This window comes from Rhamphochromis longiceps, linkage group LG15, assembly GCF_057381845.1.
Source record: "Rhamphochromis longiceps isolate RC_006_pf linkage group LG15, R_longiceps_female_GT1.1, whole genome shotgun sequence".
Taxonomy (NCBI): Eukaryota; Metazoa; Chordata; class Actinopteri; order Cichliformes; family Cichlidae; genus Rhamphochromis; species Rhamphochromis longiceps.
Window position 1 is genome coordinate 20,492,549 of NC_140571.1, and position 17,720 is coordinate 20,510,268.

The 17,720-nt window shown below is 37.9% G+C and overlaps 1 protein-coding gene across 1 annotated transcript in view; it reads left to right on the forward strand.

Annotated features, from left to right (window-relative positions):
• Positions 1-17,720, forward strand: part of man1a1 (mannosidase, alpha, class 1A, member 1) — a 170,053-nt gene that overhangs the window by 58,555 nt on the left and 93,778 nt on the right. The window contains exon 3 of the mRNA XM_085381419.1: positions 6,158-6,273. Within this exon, the coding sequence (XP_085237545.1) occupies positions 6,158-6,273 (116 nt within the window). The remainder of the gene's footprint in view (positions 1-6,157; positions 6,274-17,720) is intronic.

Consider the following 17,720-nt stretch of genomic DNA (forward strand, 5'->3'; position numbering starts at 1 on the left):
ATGCATCACTCTCCTGTCCAGCACTCACATCCGCTCACACGGTGCGACAGTGTAGGAAGGGAAGGATTCAGTTGGTGTTACTGAGTGGTAGAGCACATTCAAAGTTTTCAACTTGGTTAATTATTATGCTGTTAACACTGAATTTCTCCTCCATGTGCGGGTCTGTGTGAGTGGAGGATTAGTGCGGCCTTTACAGGTGACGGATAACGATGCCTTCAAAGTGTGCTGCTTTCTTTTTTACTTCATCCATCATTCTATTTTTTGCTTTTTTTCTGTTAGATTAAGGAGGAGGGGGGTAAGAGGTGAATGAGGACACAAAGGAAAAAAGAAAACAAGGTGGTGAAACTCTTTAAAACGTGAAGTTAAACACATTGAAGAAGGAGAACGGATTGATGGATGCCTCAATAAAAGACAAGTGGGTGTTCGAAGAGGAGCAACTGGATGGATGATTCACAGGGACAGAAGGATACTGTTGGTTAATGACTTTTGGACCTTCACACTCCCATTTTTCTGTCATCCCTCTCCCATTTATTCTTATTCTCTGTCTTAGTACAGAAGGGTAATCATTCTTGTCTTTGCAGGACACTGGCTCTTTCATTTTTCATTTTTCCGTCCATTTCTCTCTCAATCTTGCTGGGCTCTATAGGTTATCTCAGTCTTCTAGTAGCATTTGGTAACATCAGCAAAAGTGAACAGGAACTTTAAATTCTGATTTTCACATGACAACAACTTATTGGAGCCAACCTTCATGGGTAGATAAATCTCAGGACTGTTGGTTGGTGAAGTTTGAAAATTACAGTGAAGGTATTGGGGGAAAAAAGGACCTACCAGCTTTGAAGCCTCACTTTTGGTGCTTTAACTTTTCTCGCCATTGCAGAAATGTTGTTAATTTGCACTGTTTTAAATAGCCAGCAAGGCTCAACTTTCATGTTGCAAAGACTTGTAGTTGTAGTGAAATGTATGGGAAAAGAATGGCTTTGGTTCCTTTATTCTCTGTAAATAATTTTCTGTCAGCCGTCAACAGAGGTGTGGTCACTGATGAGCAACCAGTCAATCCCAGCCAGACTTTAATGAGCGGATGTGACGGCTAGCAAACGGTTGGACAACATCCTTCTGTCACTCAAAGGAGGCACAACTTTAATAATACAAATTTTATGTTTCAGTACAGTTTTATTATTTACCCCTGACACTGCTACGAAGGGATAAATTAGCCATAGAGACCAAAATCATATCTGTACCGAGCTGTTAACACGTTTATGTTTATGGCATTTTAACGTCAGAATTTTTGGACGTTGACTTACTTTTAGAGCCTGCCTCAAGTGGTCATTAGAAAAACTGCAGCTTTTGGCCTTTAGAAACAAGCAGCAACCTTCTGGAAGTGGAAATATAAAGCCAGTGTTGCAGTTATTCTAAATCCCATTATGGCTTTTTCCAAAACAGAATCAATCCCCATGAACTCCTGTGGTAAAACTCTAGACTAAACACCTTTAAAACGCAGGTTTTGGAAATGTTGGTTTAATTTTTCAGTCCCAGAGATTACCGCTCGCCTAACTTGAATCTCTCAACAAAGCGTGGACAGTCCATTTGCAAATGCAAATAAATCCATGTAGAATAATGTGTGGAGTTGTGCTGCATACATTTAGTCTTTGTTCCCCTTCCTGTCCCTTTTATCCCAAAGGGGATAAAAAGTTCAACATATAACTTTCGTCAAATAAATCCATCTTTATCCTTTTCACCTTGACATGCAGATATCAGTTTCAAGCTAAAGCCAGAAGGCAGACGTGATAACCACAAAAATCAGAAGCAATAGAGTAAATAAAAAATATAAGTTAAGGAGACAAAGACACTGAGAGACGGTGCTGAAAAGAGCCTTCACCAATAAAATACTTGACATGTTTGTATGCAGCATTTTTCTGTGTATCTGCCAACTTGCATGCAGACTTAGCTTGTTGCTGTGGGCAATAACAGCAACGAGCCCAGAACTATTTGTGGATACGTGGAGAGAAATTTTGACTAATGTAAGAATTCCCCCATGGCGACAAGCCCACTGCCTACAGCAAATATCAGAAGGCCTGCCCTCCCCCTATACTGCTCCATCTTCATAGCAGCATCGCTGTGGTTCTCCTCCTCCTCCACTACCACTCGTGTTTTACAGAGGCATCAAAGACTCTGCCCTCTGCTGAGCCATCTGCTTCCTTACTATGTGCACAGTCGCTAACAGAAACAAAATCCTCAGCAGCGCACACATCACCTCCAAGATCATCAGACTTTGCTTTCTCAACCTCACAGACCTCCGCCGGATCTCATCACGGCTTTTTTTCTGTGTGTGTGTGTGTGTGTGTGTGTGTGTGTGTGTGTGTGTGTGTGTGTGTGTGTGTGTGTGTGTGTGTGTGTGTGTGTGTGTGTGTGTGTGTGTGTGTGAGAAATCCCATCTGGACATTGACACAAATCCTGGATCTAATAAAGGGAAGGGAGAGAAGGGGGAGCTGATTTTAGCAGATTCTTGGCATTGTGACCCTGCACAAGCTGTCAAACTAACATCACAGATCTTAAGGCCCCAATACATCTGTGCACTCTCTGGAAAGAACAAAAAGACAAGTGTTCTTCATTTTATGAGGCATCAATCAATGAGCAGGAACGTAAGGTCGTAGCTAGCTGCTATTTTTTTATTACTGATCAACCTGCCAGCTATGTATGTTGGTATTTGCAGGGTTTATCTGCACTCAGAAAGCAGTCTGTTATTTTATATAAGGTTGATCATGCTCACACTTGAAATCTTTGGAGGGGACTTCAAGTGTGAGCATGATCGACCTTATATACAATAAAGGACTTTTTGGGAGTGATGGGGTGGAGTACACCCAGGACAGGGTAACCACTGGCAGTCACTAGAAAGTCTAGAAACCATTACGTTCCTCACAAATACTTTCCGTTTCAGTGTTTTCGTATGTGGCATTAGTATTCTGGGCACTGTTTTGCCATCTGTATCTCTCACATCTCACACACACACACACACACACACACACACACAGAGGCAGATATAAGATCAGTGAGGGGAGAGGAAGCACAGCGACAGGACAATGGACGGCAGGAAAGTGTCTCGTCCTCTCTTTGTTGCTCTGAAGGCTTCAGTAAACAGAAAATGTGAGATGGATGAAAAACAGGAAGGGACTGCACAGCATCATCCCACATTTTTATTAGATCTGGTTTCCAACTGCAGGAAGTCTGGCTTTAATGCAATGGATGTGAGGGAAGAAGGGAAAACTGTTATCATGGATCAAGCAGAGGTTAACATGTCGCCGTCTTTTGCTGCTCGTGCAACGCCCAAATGGAAAAAAATTGTGAGCCTATGCATTTTACTAGACAACGACAATAAAACATGATAGAGAAAAGGAAATACAGCAACATTAAAGCTGACGAAACAGCTTATAACTTGGTGAATACAGTTTTTTTTCTTTTCTTTCCATTTCCCACTGCGGAGAATTGTGACTTGAGTCCATATATTATATGAGAATTTCTCTCTCTCTCACTCAAAAAAAATAAAAAGGTGGCAAATCTAAAAAACGAGATGTACCAACCTATCTGTGCACCCTTACTGAAATCTAGAGACGATTACCTCAGTTATTAAGATGAAAAAAGGAATACATGAGTGTGAGAAGACATTCTTAATGCCTACTGTAATTTGCCTGTATGGGGTACCAGAGATCTGTGCTTGTGAACAAATTCTCAGACTAGTTTTCCGCAGTAGTAACGTGTCCTACATTTAGTTTGTGGATATCTGATCACCCTACTCTCGTCTGTCTGCAGTGTAACTGCAGCCTGAGATCCTGTGATTGATACTCAAGCCTGGGGGTATTGCTTTTGTGTTTGATATCTCATTATTTGAATCGGTCCACAAACATCTAGCAGATGCAGCCATTTAGGACAAACTGGTCACAAAACCAGTACCCTCACTTTATAGTTAAACTTCTTGAACGCGCCTTTCAGTCAATTTAAAGGCTATTCATCTCAGATTAGTTAGTTTAATATTGGTTAATTTAAATCATCAAACTTTGGCAAATTGTGGCCCCAGGGGAGGCTGTAGCTCAGTAGGCAGAGCAGGTCATCTACTAATTGGATGGTTGATGGTTTGATCCCTGTATGCACCTGTCTGTATGCCAGAGTATCTTTGGGTAACATACTGAACCCCAAGTTGCTCTCTGATGCATTCATCATAGTGTGATTGAATGGAAAGCACTTACCCGAAGAAAAAGTGCCTGTATGAGTGGGTGTGAATGTGTGAATGAGGCGTGATGTATAAAGTGCTTCGAGCGCTCGAGTAGAGAAACACTCTGTGAAAACCAGTGCATTTAACATTTATAGAACACCTTTATTTCATTTTTTCCCATTTTTTTAAAACATGTTTTAAACTTTATTCTATTTAGATTTCTAACTCATTCTTTTAAAAAGTTCATTTACTGTGTAGTTTCTACTTTACTGAGCTGTCTTGTCTCATCATACCGCCTTTATATTTTATTGAGCTATTCTACGTTTTTGTTGCGTGTGTTGTGTCTCAGATTTTGATTAAATTTTCCAACTCAGGATCTGTAGATGACTCATGTAACTAATGCACATTTGCTAATGTCATCAATTGTCCAACTTTGTACAGTTATAGACTGTATAGGAAAAAAAACAAAACAAAAATACTGGTAAATTCTACCCTTAACATTCATATATTGAAAATTGAATCAAGTCTTTTAATGGCTGGTTTCTGCAGAGGCCATGAAGCTCCCAGTGCACAGTTTTTGTGCTGATGTTAATTCCAGAGGAGGTTTAGAGCTCTGCACTCGCTGAGTCTGTGGACTATTACTCGACAACCCTAAATCACTCGAATTCAAAGATTCAGAGGAGAGGCCCAATACTTTTTGTCCTTTTTTCCCCTCATTGATTATTTGGTATTATATAGACAAACATTTTGAAATATTATTCTGGTCACATCCCAGTGAATCTCCAAAACCTCTTTAGTTGACACCAAAATGTGGGTATTAACGGCAAAGAGCTTTGGTATTATCTGGTAATGAATGTGCTTACTGTTATTCACATATGTATCTGAGATGTGTAATTATAAACCTTTTTACAACTGGAAACAGTGCAAAATAGTTTCTCACTGTGATGACTCTAAAGAAATAATAGATATTTCTAGGGAGTGAGCACAGTAGTTGTGATGGACAACAGTGTCTCTGTGCCTCGGGCTGATGATTCAGCGATGTGTCTAATGGAAAGCTTTTAGCTGCTTTTGAATCTTCCCACCACTCACAGAGGAACATAAACCAACAGATCCACACAAAAAACAAACCAGCCGCCCTCTCTGGTTTTCATCTTAACTCGAGCCACTCTGCAGCCGCATCTTTTTCAAACTTGCTTTAATGACTTGGTATGTCCTTATTATTATTTCAGTATGTTCTCCGCCCTCGCTGCTTTTCCTTCTACCTTCACTCCCTGCCCTTCTCTCTAGGTCAGCCTCCTGATGCTGATTCGCTGGTGTTTTTGTTTCCCGTTTCTCTCCCATCCTTTGCCTTTTCTTTCTCACCTTTAAGTGGTCAGATACTGTAACTCCTATCTGGTGTTTATAGCAAGTATGCAGGAACTAAAAGCTTTACTCAAGGCTCTACTCTGCATGCATAATGATTTATTGAGGTGTTGGGATTGTTGGGTGGGGGAGCTTGGATAATGACGGTGCTGAAATGATGGTTTGTGTCTCTCTGTGTGTCTTCCCTCCTGCTATGAGGCTAATCACTGGAGATAAGCAATACTCCTGCCGTTTCATCAGTGCCGATAATCGCTACCTCTCACCATCTGTCGAGCAAAAATAATTTATTCAACCTCCAAACATAACTTCTAGCTTCTGCTGTTTATTCACCGCTTTTCTAGTGAGTGTGGCGCCAACACCTGTTGTCATCCCTGCTATAAAAGGAATGGTTTGCTGACTAACAAGCTTTTAACATTTTGAAAGAACTTCACGGGAGTTTTTGCTCATTTCAAAAGTTCAGCTTGAGAACTTTTGTTACCAGCTTGCTGTCTGATATTCCTCTGTTTTTTATACCGGGTGCTATATGTAACAGACAAAAGCCTGCGTGAGTGTGTAATCTGTTTTTAACCTTTTGTTCTGTGTTCCTTCTAGGAAGTATAAAAGGAGCGACAATAGTGGATGCTTTGGATACCCTCTACATCATGGAGATGTTTGAAGAGTTTGATGCTGCTACTGACTGGGTGGAAAAGAGCCTTGACTTCAACGTGGTAAGTTGCGTGTGTGCTCTTGTTATGGTCAGGTATATAGCAACAATAAAATATTGAATATTATATTTTTTTGTGCAGGTAAATATTATTTAGATTTTCTTGATATATACGATATAATTTGGAGGCTACGTCGCTCACCCCTACTACCCACTGTCCCACTGTGTAGCCCACAAAAGCATCCAGTATTAGTAGTGCATGAGTCTCTTCTATTCTGCTGAAGTGAAACTGTCACGGTCTGGCTGGGGGAAGACCGTATGTGTTGCAGGGAAGGACTCAAGCGCAGACCAAAACGTGGTGTGGATTAACAAAACAAGCCGTTTATTGAGGTTAGCAACGAGGGTACAAAATAATAGGGCATCGGTGAAAACTAAACAATAACCTAAACTGGGTGAACTAATAACAAAACATGAAAAACCTTAACCATAATGAACTGACATGGGTACCTGGAGATGAGACATGGATGAGCAGACGACCTGACAAAGAATGGCTGAGATCACACAGACTAAATGGACACAGGAGGATAATGAGGGAAGTGGCAACACATGGGGAACCAGCTGACACACATGAACATAACGACGTGACAATGGGAGAGTAAAACTGAACACGATGAACACAGACACACCAGACCTCTTCACAATAAGACAGGAAACAGTGAGATATAAACATGACAACCTGGACTGACAACATACGCCACAGACATAAAATACATGAAAGCAGGGGAGACTTAACATAGTGGAAACACGAGGGGAAAATAACTAGTAACACCTAGGCATGATAATGATAAACTTAGGAAACCTGAAGGCTACATAAACTAAACACAAAACGCTGGGTCAGCAGACCCAGGATCATGACAGAAACAATATTTAACTACATCACAGAATTACTGTGCGGGTAATCAAAGGTCCTCGACAGGTGTTATGTTGAACCAGCATCCTTCTACCTTCTAACATATATAACTCTCTGATAAATTATTAGCAGAGTAAGGTGAGTTTCAGTTGTGTCAACTAGACCACAGCTTGTGGTTAAGTAAAAGTTATGTAAACATGAAATGAAAAAGCTTTTGGCGTAGCCGGTCTGAAACGCCTCCGAGGTGGTGTTGCTTTACAGTTAGTTTCCTCTTTGCTGTGTTAGCTCTCCTGCATGGTATGCTGAACAAAAACTAACATAGAACTGAGCTGACTAGATCGGCTTGCTGGCAACAATATCTGTTTCGGGATCAGAGCAATATCTGATCCAAATATCGGATTGATGCATTCGTAGCGAAAATGCCTCAAACATTTTGCACAGAAGACCAGTTTTCCTATAGGTCAATAAAAGTGTCATTGAAGAATAAGGTTCTAAAATGTCTTTTAATTTCCTGATAATTTGCTTGTAGGTATTTAATTTGAAAATGATTTCCTAAAGACTGGTAGAAAAGAGTCATAGCTCATGAATTTGACCTTTTTATACCACCATAGTGGATTATAATGAAGACTTCAGCTTTAATTCAAGAGGTTTAATAAAGTATTGCATTATTAAATTTTAAGAATTTAAATGCATGTAAATTTATTGTTCTTAGGCCATGCATTTCTAAATAAACTAATAAGATGGGAAAAAAGTGTGTGTGTGTGTGGGGGGGGGGGGGGGGAAGAGAGTCAAATTTCATTCAAATAATCATCAGTACAAGCATTTTTTATACTTTCCTCTATAAAAAGGACATACATTTAACTGGGTTTCACTAAATATTACCCCCCCCGATCATCCATGCTCCACCTTCCCTATTTGAGAATCACCGGCTTGGCTACTAAACAGTGGACGAATGTCACTTGAATATCTGAAGATAAAATAGAGAAAAATCTCAACAACTTTTTTTTTTTAAAATAACTAACTCCTAACTCCCTCAGAAACTTTTCATATATAAATTCCTTACTTTAATTTAAAAACAAATCCAAACGTGTATTAGTTCACATTCACTTATACAAAATAAACGTGGTGTACACATCTCTCTGTTTATATCTGGTGGCATGATCGTGTGGTGGTTAGCACTGCAAGAAGGTCTAGTTTGAGTACTTTGTGTGTGTAATTTGCAAAATCCACAATAACTGTGGTGGTTCATGTATTTGGATCTTGAAAAAAGATTGATTTGGATTATTCATGCCATGTCATAAATTATCTTCTAAGTGTTCCAAGTGTCTGGCATCTAAATAACTGCAGAGATGAAACTAAACTCAAAAAGCAGTTAGCAGCTTTGGTCAAGTGGTGCTTACACTCAGCATTGTTTAGTTTGTCATGTGACGCTGAGTTTCTTGCAACAGCAAATGAAATCACAACTGTTTGCTCACAGATTTCCTGAATACAACAGTCCCACTTAAGAAAAAAAAAGAGTCTACTACTGGCGGAAATCCCAAATTTAGATCACCACCTGTGTGCTGAGCTTCGAGCCAAATCAGTTCTCATTTTGAGATTTGTTCCTGACCAACACAGAGGAGTGAAAATAAATTCTTGAGAAGGTGTGATGTTTACTGTCAGTCTTAAATGGTCTTACAGGAGGAGGTGTTGTATATACAGACATTTAATTGAAAGTAAGAAAGATCACATTTGGAGGCCTGGTTTGTTTTCTGCCCATGTGTCTCCACTGAGTCATCACTTGGAATTTAAAAGCTTTTTTAATCCACAACACGCTGAATTACAGAAGTATGGATGTCTACTCAGTATAGCACACTTAAAGAAATGCTTCAAGTTGAAAGGTCCTTACCAAGGACACATGCTTTCACGCAGCACTCCTGAGGCTGTAAAGTTTTACTGTGAGCTTGTGAAAAATAGCAAAACATGTCATTACTTCCTGTAGGTCACACGGTGCTACTTTCCAGTTTGAAAGGCATGTTTTTATTGGAAGTTTGAATGAATGTGATCCAGCCTATGACCTAATGTATGAAATCTAACCTTTATATAGATACATGAAAAGGTGAGCAGGTGTATAAATACATATCACAGTGAGGGCTCTTTGTTGCTCTCTTAACTTGGATGTTAGATGAACCCTGCTTGTGAATGTATCTTAGACTGCATATAAAAATGAATGGTACAAACACCACGTTTGGAAGAGAGCGTGTAGTGTTGAGTTATTGGCCTAAATACACTCCTGTAATAAGTTGTACTAAAAATGATTCACATAATACCAACAGCACAAACGAGATCCCAAAACCAAATTCAATAGCGGATATAATGCAGCAGAGAAGTGACTACAGCTATAGTAACTAGCTCAGCACTTAAGTGTTACACAAAGGTAAGGCCCATAGTGTTGTGAACTTAAGCCTTAATACTATTTAAATGTGTAAATAAAAATTCACTGATGCTAAGCCTAGAAACCAGTGGGTGATGGGGAACTGGCTATATCCGTCTTTTATATACAGTCAATGCATAAGCATTAGTTTCCCTTTAGTTTAAACCAAAGATCTCTAAAAGTTGATTTTGGACGTAGCGTCATCCAAATGACTTCTTCAGTCTTCCTGAAGATGAGTGACGAAACGTTTCTCCCACAAAACGCTGCGTCCACATGAACAGAATCAACTTTTGGAGATTTACTTTCCTGAATGATTGAGAATGCATCAAGACGTTAAACCAAAGATTTTACCACGTTTTTGTACAGGAAGCAGCCTGTGAGCATGCACTTTTTTTTTTTAACAGCAATAACAGTTTAGTTTTATTTAAAGTGCATTTCCATTGCTAAGACATAGGCTTGTGCTCATTTTAAGGATAAGACACAATTTAATAAAGATACTAAGCTCTAAACTGCCTGACATTCCAGTATTTAATGCAGGAAATGTGTCCTTAGTGATATTATATATAGACTAATGTAATTTTCTGCTGTCTATAAGGTTAGAAACAATTACCTGGTGTTCCAAAGAGCTCTGCTGATAATGGATCCCAATACAATAAATGCGTTACCAACAATAAATGTGTTACCAAAATTGTTAAAAATTATGCCACTTTGACTCTCCTGAACATCTGGAAGCATCCAGGAAATTGGTGTATTGACGCTGAATTCTGTTCCATAATGGTATCAATAAAAACCCAGAGAGAGAGCCCACGTACAGGTATAATGTTTGATATGTTGCTCTTGAGTTTTCCAGGTTTATTATTCATCAACTTGTAATTGTATGCTCATGGTGCAGGAGTTTACTTCTAATGAGCGTATGTGAATATGTAAAGCAAACAGTGAATAATATTAAAGTGCTTTTAGAGCACTTTCTGCACGAGTTGCTCAGTATTTACATACATTTACACAAAGGAACATGTTAAACTTTAGTTTGTAGAAAGTTGCGAGCAAGCACACGGGATCGTAATTGCCACCTGGGGAATATTGATTCATCAGATATAAATCCTGTCAACTAGAACTTCTCAGCTGTTATGTCCACTCGTGGAAGGGCTTATAATTCTAATAAAAGATTACACTTAAAAGTTACAGATCTAGTGCAGATTTCTTACACAAAGTCTGACGTGGATATCTCATCTACTGTATGTCATTTCTGCTTTTGCTGATTAATTGTGTGGGCACATGTTAAAGAGTTAAACACAAACATTTTCCCTCCTTCCTTTGATGTTTGCCGTCCTCATTATAACATCCCCGTTAAGAGCTCCTCATTCGGGGGAAACAGCAAAGCAGTTTCTTTGTCTTTCTTTTAGCATGGTTCTGATATCAGATTTATGAAGTCTAATTCTGAAAACCAAAACATACATCCACCAAACATGATATATAAAAGCTCAAGTAGTGTTGTCAGTTATTCCTTCAGATCAGCTTTAATCCTCATTACTGTCTCCGAAACTGTGCATGTTTTGGATGTTTTACTCGTTGAGGTTTCCACGTCTGAATTTTTGGTACCACTGCTTTGTGCATAATCCTTACTGATTTCCAGTATTTGCCAGCAGTCGCCCTGTCAGTCAAACGGCATTGTAACAGCAGGAAGCCCATTGTTTTGTGATCATTTCCTGCAGTAGCATAATGTCGAGATGTAAAGCTGCTTTTGATATTCCACTAAAATGCTTTTTAATGGGAAGGTTTCTGTAGGCGGCTTTGAAACCACCCTCACTGGGGTTAAAATATCAACTGAGTTAGCCGATGTAAGTCTGACAAAAAACCAACCCAGATTTCACTGAAGAAAAACACTAACCGGCATCATGTATTATTAGCAACAATTAAGCATTTGGGGTGAAACGAAGCAGGAAAATGAGTATCAACAGTCAGAAGAAAAGGTTCAACTTTACGTTTGGGTTGCTTATTTTTAAAGCAAAGGAACAAGGCAAGTGAAAGAGATTAAAACAAAGAAAATAATAGCAGTTGTTTGAGACGTATTAATATTAAAGTGATGCCATTACTAATGCGTTTGCCATTGAAATGTGTACAAAGAGGACATGAAGTACATAGAGCATAAATATTTCTCTAATATTAAAGTCAGTATTCTCCAGTACTTTCTGTATGTGCTTGCCAGGATTATCGTTCATCCTATAGGCCATCATCAGGCTACCACAGAGGCTTACAGTCCTTAAGGTTGGATGGAGTCATCCAATTTTTCTATGACTATATTTGCACCACATGCAATAATATCTGGCAAGATTGTAATACTCTTTTTTTCTTAAAAATAGGATAAGCTGTTAAGAAGATGGATTGATTAATGAAATTCTTCCTGAAGAGCCATATGTCAGATCATCGTTTAGAGATCCTCCCTCCTCCTTTGTAAACCAATAGATTTTACTCTTGCCTGTGGGATCACACAATCTGTGTATGTAGCGACTGGAATGGTGTCCAAAGTTTGCTTGTACCACAACACCTGAGAAAGTGTGACACCTCACTTAGTCTTTGAGACTTTAAGAGCCCCACTGGTAATTTATTACTGTTTATTTTCACTTAAATAGCGAAGTCCTGAATCTTTTGAAAGGCAAAGAGGAATAGAGTTGGAATTGTTACACTCTTGGGACGGTTTGTTCATTACAAAACACTGAAACAACATTTCTTGTGATGAGATAGCGGGACTTATAGGCCGGTACAGTTAGATTTTTACAACTGGCCATGCAAGATCTGTGGATACACTTTGATCTGATGAGTTGTTGCTGGGAACATTATCTCCTGGGCTCATCTTGTTTCAGTCCTTAATTAGTTCTCTGCTTGGAAAAGCCCATGCTTACTCAGTTTCCTGTGCGGAGTGTAATGGACCGAATGTTGCAACATCAGGAGACTTGACTGCTTGCCTGCCAGCTCTGTCAGGAGTGAGATAATGTCACACTGCTGCTGACTCAGAGGGTCATTGTCCAGCAGTTTAAAGCAGTGTTGGCTTCTTCACACAGTCACAAAACACTGCAGGATGACTGCTGGCTGAAGATGTTTCCGTCTTTAAAATTAAATTAAAGTATTTTTAAAATTTTGACTTTGATGTAAAGCATCATCTTTTAGCTTATTAAACCTCCGCTGCCAATAGACATTAAAACGTAGGAAGAAGTATTCATTGTACTTTTGGATTACAGCTGCCTAAGTGTTAAAACAAATAATTAAATTGTAATTAGAACGAATTAGTGCTGCAATCTCCCCACTCAATCAGTCACTAAGACTTGGGGATGAAAAAAAGACAGGACACATTTTGTGTGGCACATAATTTGTTTTTTTCCCCTCCCCCTTGCAGAGTCTGTTATCCTATCTCTAGTCGACAGCAGTCACTTATGAGAGCTGTCAGTCAAGCACAAAAACTTCATCCGCCTCGGGAATCTGTTCATAAAGGACGGACGTGAGAGAGAAATTACGCTTCATTGTTCGACTACTGAGACAAATGGCTATACAACTTTAAATTTTTTGTTATTTTTCCCTCCATTAATTCTGCCCAGAAATAAATGTATTGTGTTTTTAAAGATGGCACACTTTATCTCCGGCTTTTAAGGCGGTTTTTGGTACCTAAAGATTTCTTTGGAAGTCACTTCTCTTTTTCAGGCTGCCGTACGTGTGCCCTTCAAGGTATGCAGTGCTTTATCAGCATTCTTTGTTTTTTCCTGTCAAACTTAAAAATATGCTGATGAACCAATGGTCAGAATAACTCAAATTTTGACACATACATTAAGGGATGTCCTTTGCATAAACTATAACAAAGGATTACATATTATTAACCAGGTAGTTCTTTAAAAAGTCACACAACTGTGTGTCATACATTTGAAAAAGTAATGCTTGCATACTAGACTAGTATTTATCTTGTGTTTTATAGCTAATTTGTTTGAATTTAACAATACTAAGACTCATCACTCAGAGCAATGACATTCAAATAATACTTTTTAATAATACTAATAATACTATAATACTAATTTTTGTCTAACATTGTTTATTTTATATAAAAAACTCTTTATGATCCATCTCTATGGATACATTTCTAATGCTTATTCAATTCCAGCATTTTGCTGAAAAAGCATAATATTCATAAAAATAGACAAATATCGTCATTACTATTAGACTTTACCATTAGATGTGATTTCTGTTTTCCCCGGTATCTTCTGAATAGGGTCGTTTTTAGTGTCAGAGAGATTAGTTATTCTGTCTTGGACCTCCTGAACAATTTTTGTCCATTCCAGTTAGAGCTGGGCGATATGAGATTTTTTCATATCACGATATGTTTTTTTCATTTCAGGCGATAACGATATCTATCACGATATAAGCCAAATAACTATATTTGTAAGATTTAAATGTGCCGTTGCTCACAAGTAAAATGTGAAATAATCAGCAGCTTGTTTTTAAATATTTATTTCCCATAATAAGTTCAACAGGGTAGATGTACTTAAGGAACATGAGACTTTTTCAGATAAATAAAGGCAAATATTGCAAACTACACAAAAGGCAGCCGCTAAAGCGTTTAAGTTTCAAAATAGAACAAATGAAACAGACTAAATTGTCAATTCCACTTAGAAACAAAGTATTAATTCTAAAAATAAATCTTAGTTTGTTTTACAGAAGAACAGACAAAACTGACTAACTTTTGTCAATATCAAATAAACTGAGAACTAAAAGGAAATTCTCAATCTCTCCTTGTTGTATAGCTGAGCTTTTCAAACAGTTTTAACAGTTACTTTAGTCTGACAAAAGCCGAATGACGAATTAGCGCTTCCAGTCAGAGACTGAGGCTACGTCCACACGTACACGGGTATTTTTGAAAACGGAGATTTTCCGTTTTCGTTTTAAAAAATAATCCCGTCCACACATAAAGGCAGAAATGAAGGAAAACGCTGCTATGAACATGCCAAAGCAGCAGGTGGCGCTAGATTCCTAACCGTGCAGAAATAAGATAAGATAAGATAAGATAAGATAACCTTTATTAGTCCCACACGTGGGAAATTTGTTTTGTCACAGCAGGAAGTGGACAGTGCAAAAGTTATAACGCAAAAATTAGAATACAATAAGAATAAATACAGTACACAGCTGTACAGAATAGAATAAAATAATATACTATATACAGTAGAATAAAATAGAATAAAAATATACAATAAGATAAAAATAGAATACGAATGCTATATACAACTGAGTAAAAATACAATGTTGGCCAATCAGAAGTCTAGAAGCCTCGGTGGGAAAAAGTAAACAAAGCTGGGGCATAGAAGCAGAACAGAGTCGTATGTGTGGAGGGACAGTAACTGTGTGTATATGTAAGCATTTAAACACTGCAGAGAGTAGAATTAACAGTATTGTAGAAATTCATTTCACCGAAACAATAACGTGGCGCACAGTGTGACGCATGCACCAGTTTATTGTATTTCCAGACTTGCTTTCGGCACAATTTACAGTGCACGCTACTCTGTTTTTTGTCAGACTTGAAATAGCCGAAATACCTTCACACTACGGAACTTCTATGGCTCTTCCGTTCGACAATCTCTCCGGCATTGGAACCATCATCTGTTTTCTCTTCGGTCACGCTCGGTTGATTTTTCTAGTCGGCACACTCATTTCCTCCATTATGCGCTGGCTCCATTACCCGCTGGCTGCTTCCCAAACAAACACACGTGCGGCTTGGCACTTGTGCTGTACGTAACAAGCCACGCGACATGACGCTGCAGCTGTGATTGGTTCGGCTCTGCGCTACTTAATTTGGATTGGCTGACCTTTTTTTTTTTCTTTCTTTTTTTTCTTTGAGGACAAGAGCGGCGAGGTCTATCGCGATAGCTTAATTTCTCTATCGAGTAAAAGTTATATCGCGATACATATCGTTATCGTTCTATCGCCCAGCTCTAATTCCAGTGATTGTTGGAAAGTTTTCAGTTAACCATTCCTTAGTCATTGCTTTCTCAGCTGCAGTTTTCAAATATCTGTCTGGTTTTTTGAGTACAGTTGGCAGATTCCCCAAACACATAACATTAAAATCAAAGTTGAAGGTTGATGGAATAGAAAGGGACACTGGTGAAAATATTGAAAGGAATAGTAGCTCAATGTTTTTAAGAGCAGTGGAAGAGAAAGAGATTTATGACATGGTTAGAGGACTTAAGAACAAAACCAGTACAGACTGGAATGATATTGATATGGTAACGGTAAAGACAGTTATTGATGGTATCGTAAAACCATTAAAATATATATTCAACTTGTCGTTTCAAAAAGGAGTTTTTCCACAAAAAATGAAAGTTGCTAAAGTTATTCCCATTTACAAAACCGGTGAAAGACATCATTTTACAAACTATAGACCAGTGTCAATACTCTCCCAGTTCTCTAAGATACTGGAAAAACTCTTCATAAAAAGATTTGACAGTTTTGTGGAAAAATATGAATTAATGACAGATAGTCAGTATGGGTTCAGAAGCAACAGATCAACAGCTTTGGCACTGATAGATTTAATGGAAAAGATAACGGAATGTATGGATAATAAGAGGTATGCGCTCGGAGTTTTCTTAGATCTAAAGAAGGCGTTTGATACTGTTAATCATGAAATTCTATTAAAAAAACTGGAAAAGTACGGGTTTAGGGGAGTGGTTTTGGAATGGTTAAAAAGCTATGTAGGGAATAGGCAACAATATGTACAAATAAATGAATATAAATCTAATTTGATGGATATAGCTTGTGGAGTACCTCAAGGTTCAGTACTGGGTCCAAAAATGTTTATTATGTACTTAAATGATATCTGCAGAGTATCGGAGATTTTAAAGTTTGTAATATTTGCAGATGACACAAATATACTGTGTGCAGGTGGGGAATTGCCACAGGTTTTGGAAATGATCACACAGGAATTAACGATATTAAAGAAGTGGTTTGATATAAATAAATTATCATTGAATCTCGATAAAACCAAATTTATGTTGTTTGGAAACCAAAAGAAAAACATCGAAGTAGAAATATGTGTTGACAATGTATATTTAGAAAGAGTAAATGAAATAAAATTTCTTGGGGTGATCATTGACCACAAGCTCTGTTGGAAGCCACACATTACTTATGTTCGGGGGAAATTGGCACGGGGCATTGCCGTCCTGGGAAAAGCAAAGCATATGTTGGATCAGAAAGCACTGCACATTTTATACTGTGCTTTACTACTGCCATATATGAGCTACTGTGTAGAGGTCTGGGGAAACACATACAAAAGTAACACACAAACAATAACTATAATACAGAAAAGGGCCATTAGATTAATAAATAATGTAGGGTACAGGGACCATACAAATGCACTCTTTGTCAAAATGCAAGCTATCAAATTCCAAGACTTGGTGAAGCTTAAAACAGCGCAAATAATGTATAAAGTCAGAAATAAATTGCTTCCCAAAGAAATCTGTAAATTGTTCATAGAAAGAGAAGGTGGGTATAACTTAAGAGGGAAATGGAATTTAAAAATACAAAGTGCTAGAACAACTTTAAGAACTATGTCTATCTCAATTGCAGGAGTTAAATTATGGAACAGTCTAACAGAAGAAATAAAAGACAGTCAAAACATAAAACAGTTTAAAGTAAAATATAAAAACCTAATTTTAAATAAGTATAAGAATGAAGAAAACGGGGTTAACCCAGGATGGTAATGTTGCTGGTAATGGTGTTGCGGTTCTTTTTTGGTTGTTTTTTTGTTTTTTTGTTTTGTTTTGGTTTGTTGTTTTTCCATAACTTGTGTATCTGCAAATATACACATTCTGTATTTTTCATATGAAAGAAACTATACTGTGGTGGGGCTTGCTAATTTCTTGTTTTTGATTTATGTATGTTATGTTTTGTTTTACTTCATATGTTTATATGTTTCATATGTTGTTTGTTTAATTTAAGACAAAAAAAAAATTAAATGAATGAGAGGTAAAACTTGAGGGGGTAGGGACAAATAAGTAAATACTTCAGCCTACTCCTTTTCAAACAAATAATGGAATGATATTTTGTAATGATTGTGAAGGCACATGTTTGAAATGTTTGAAATAAAAATGAACTGAACTGAACTGAACTGAAAGTTGATCTATGGGCAGATTGATGATCTTTCTGTTCCCACATCCAG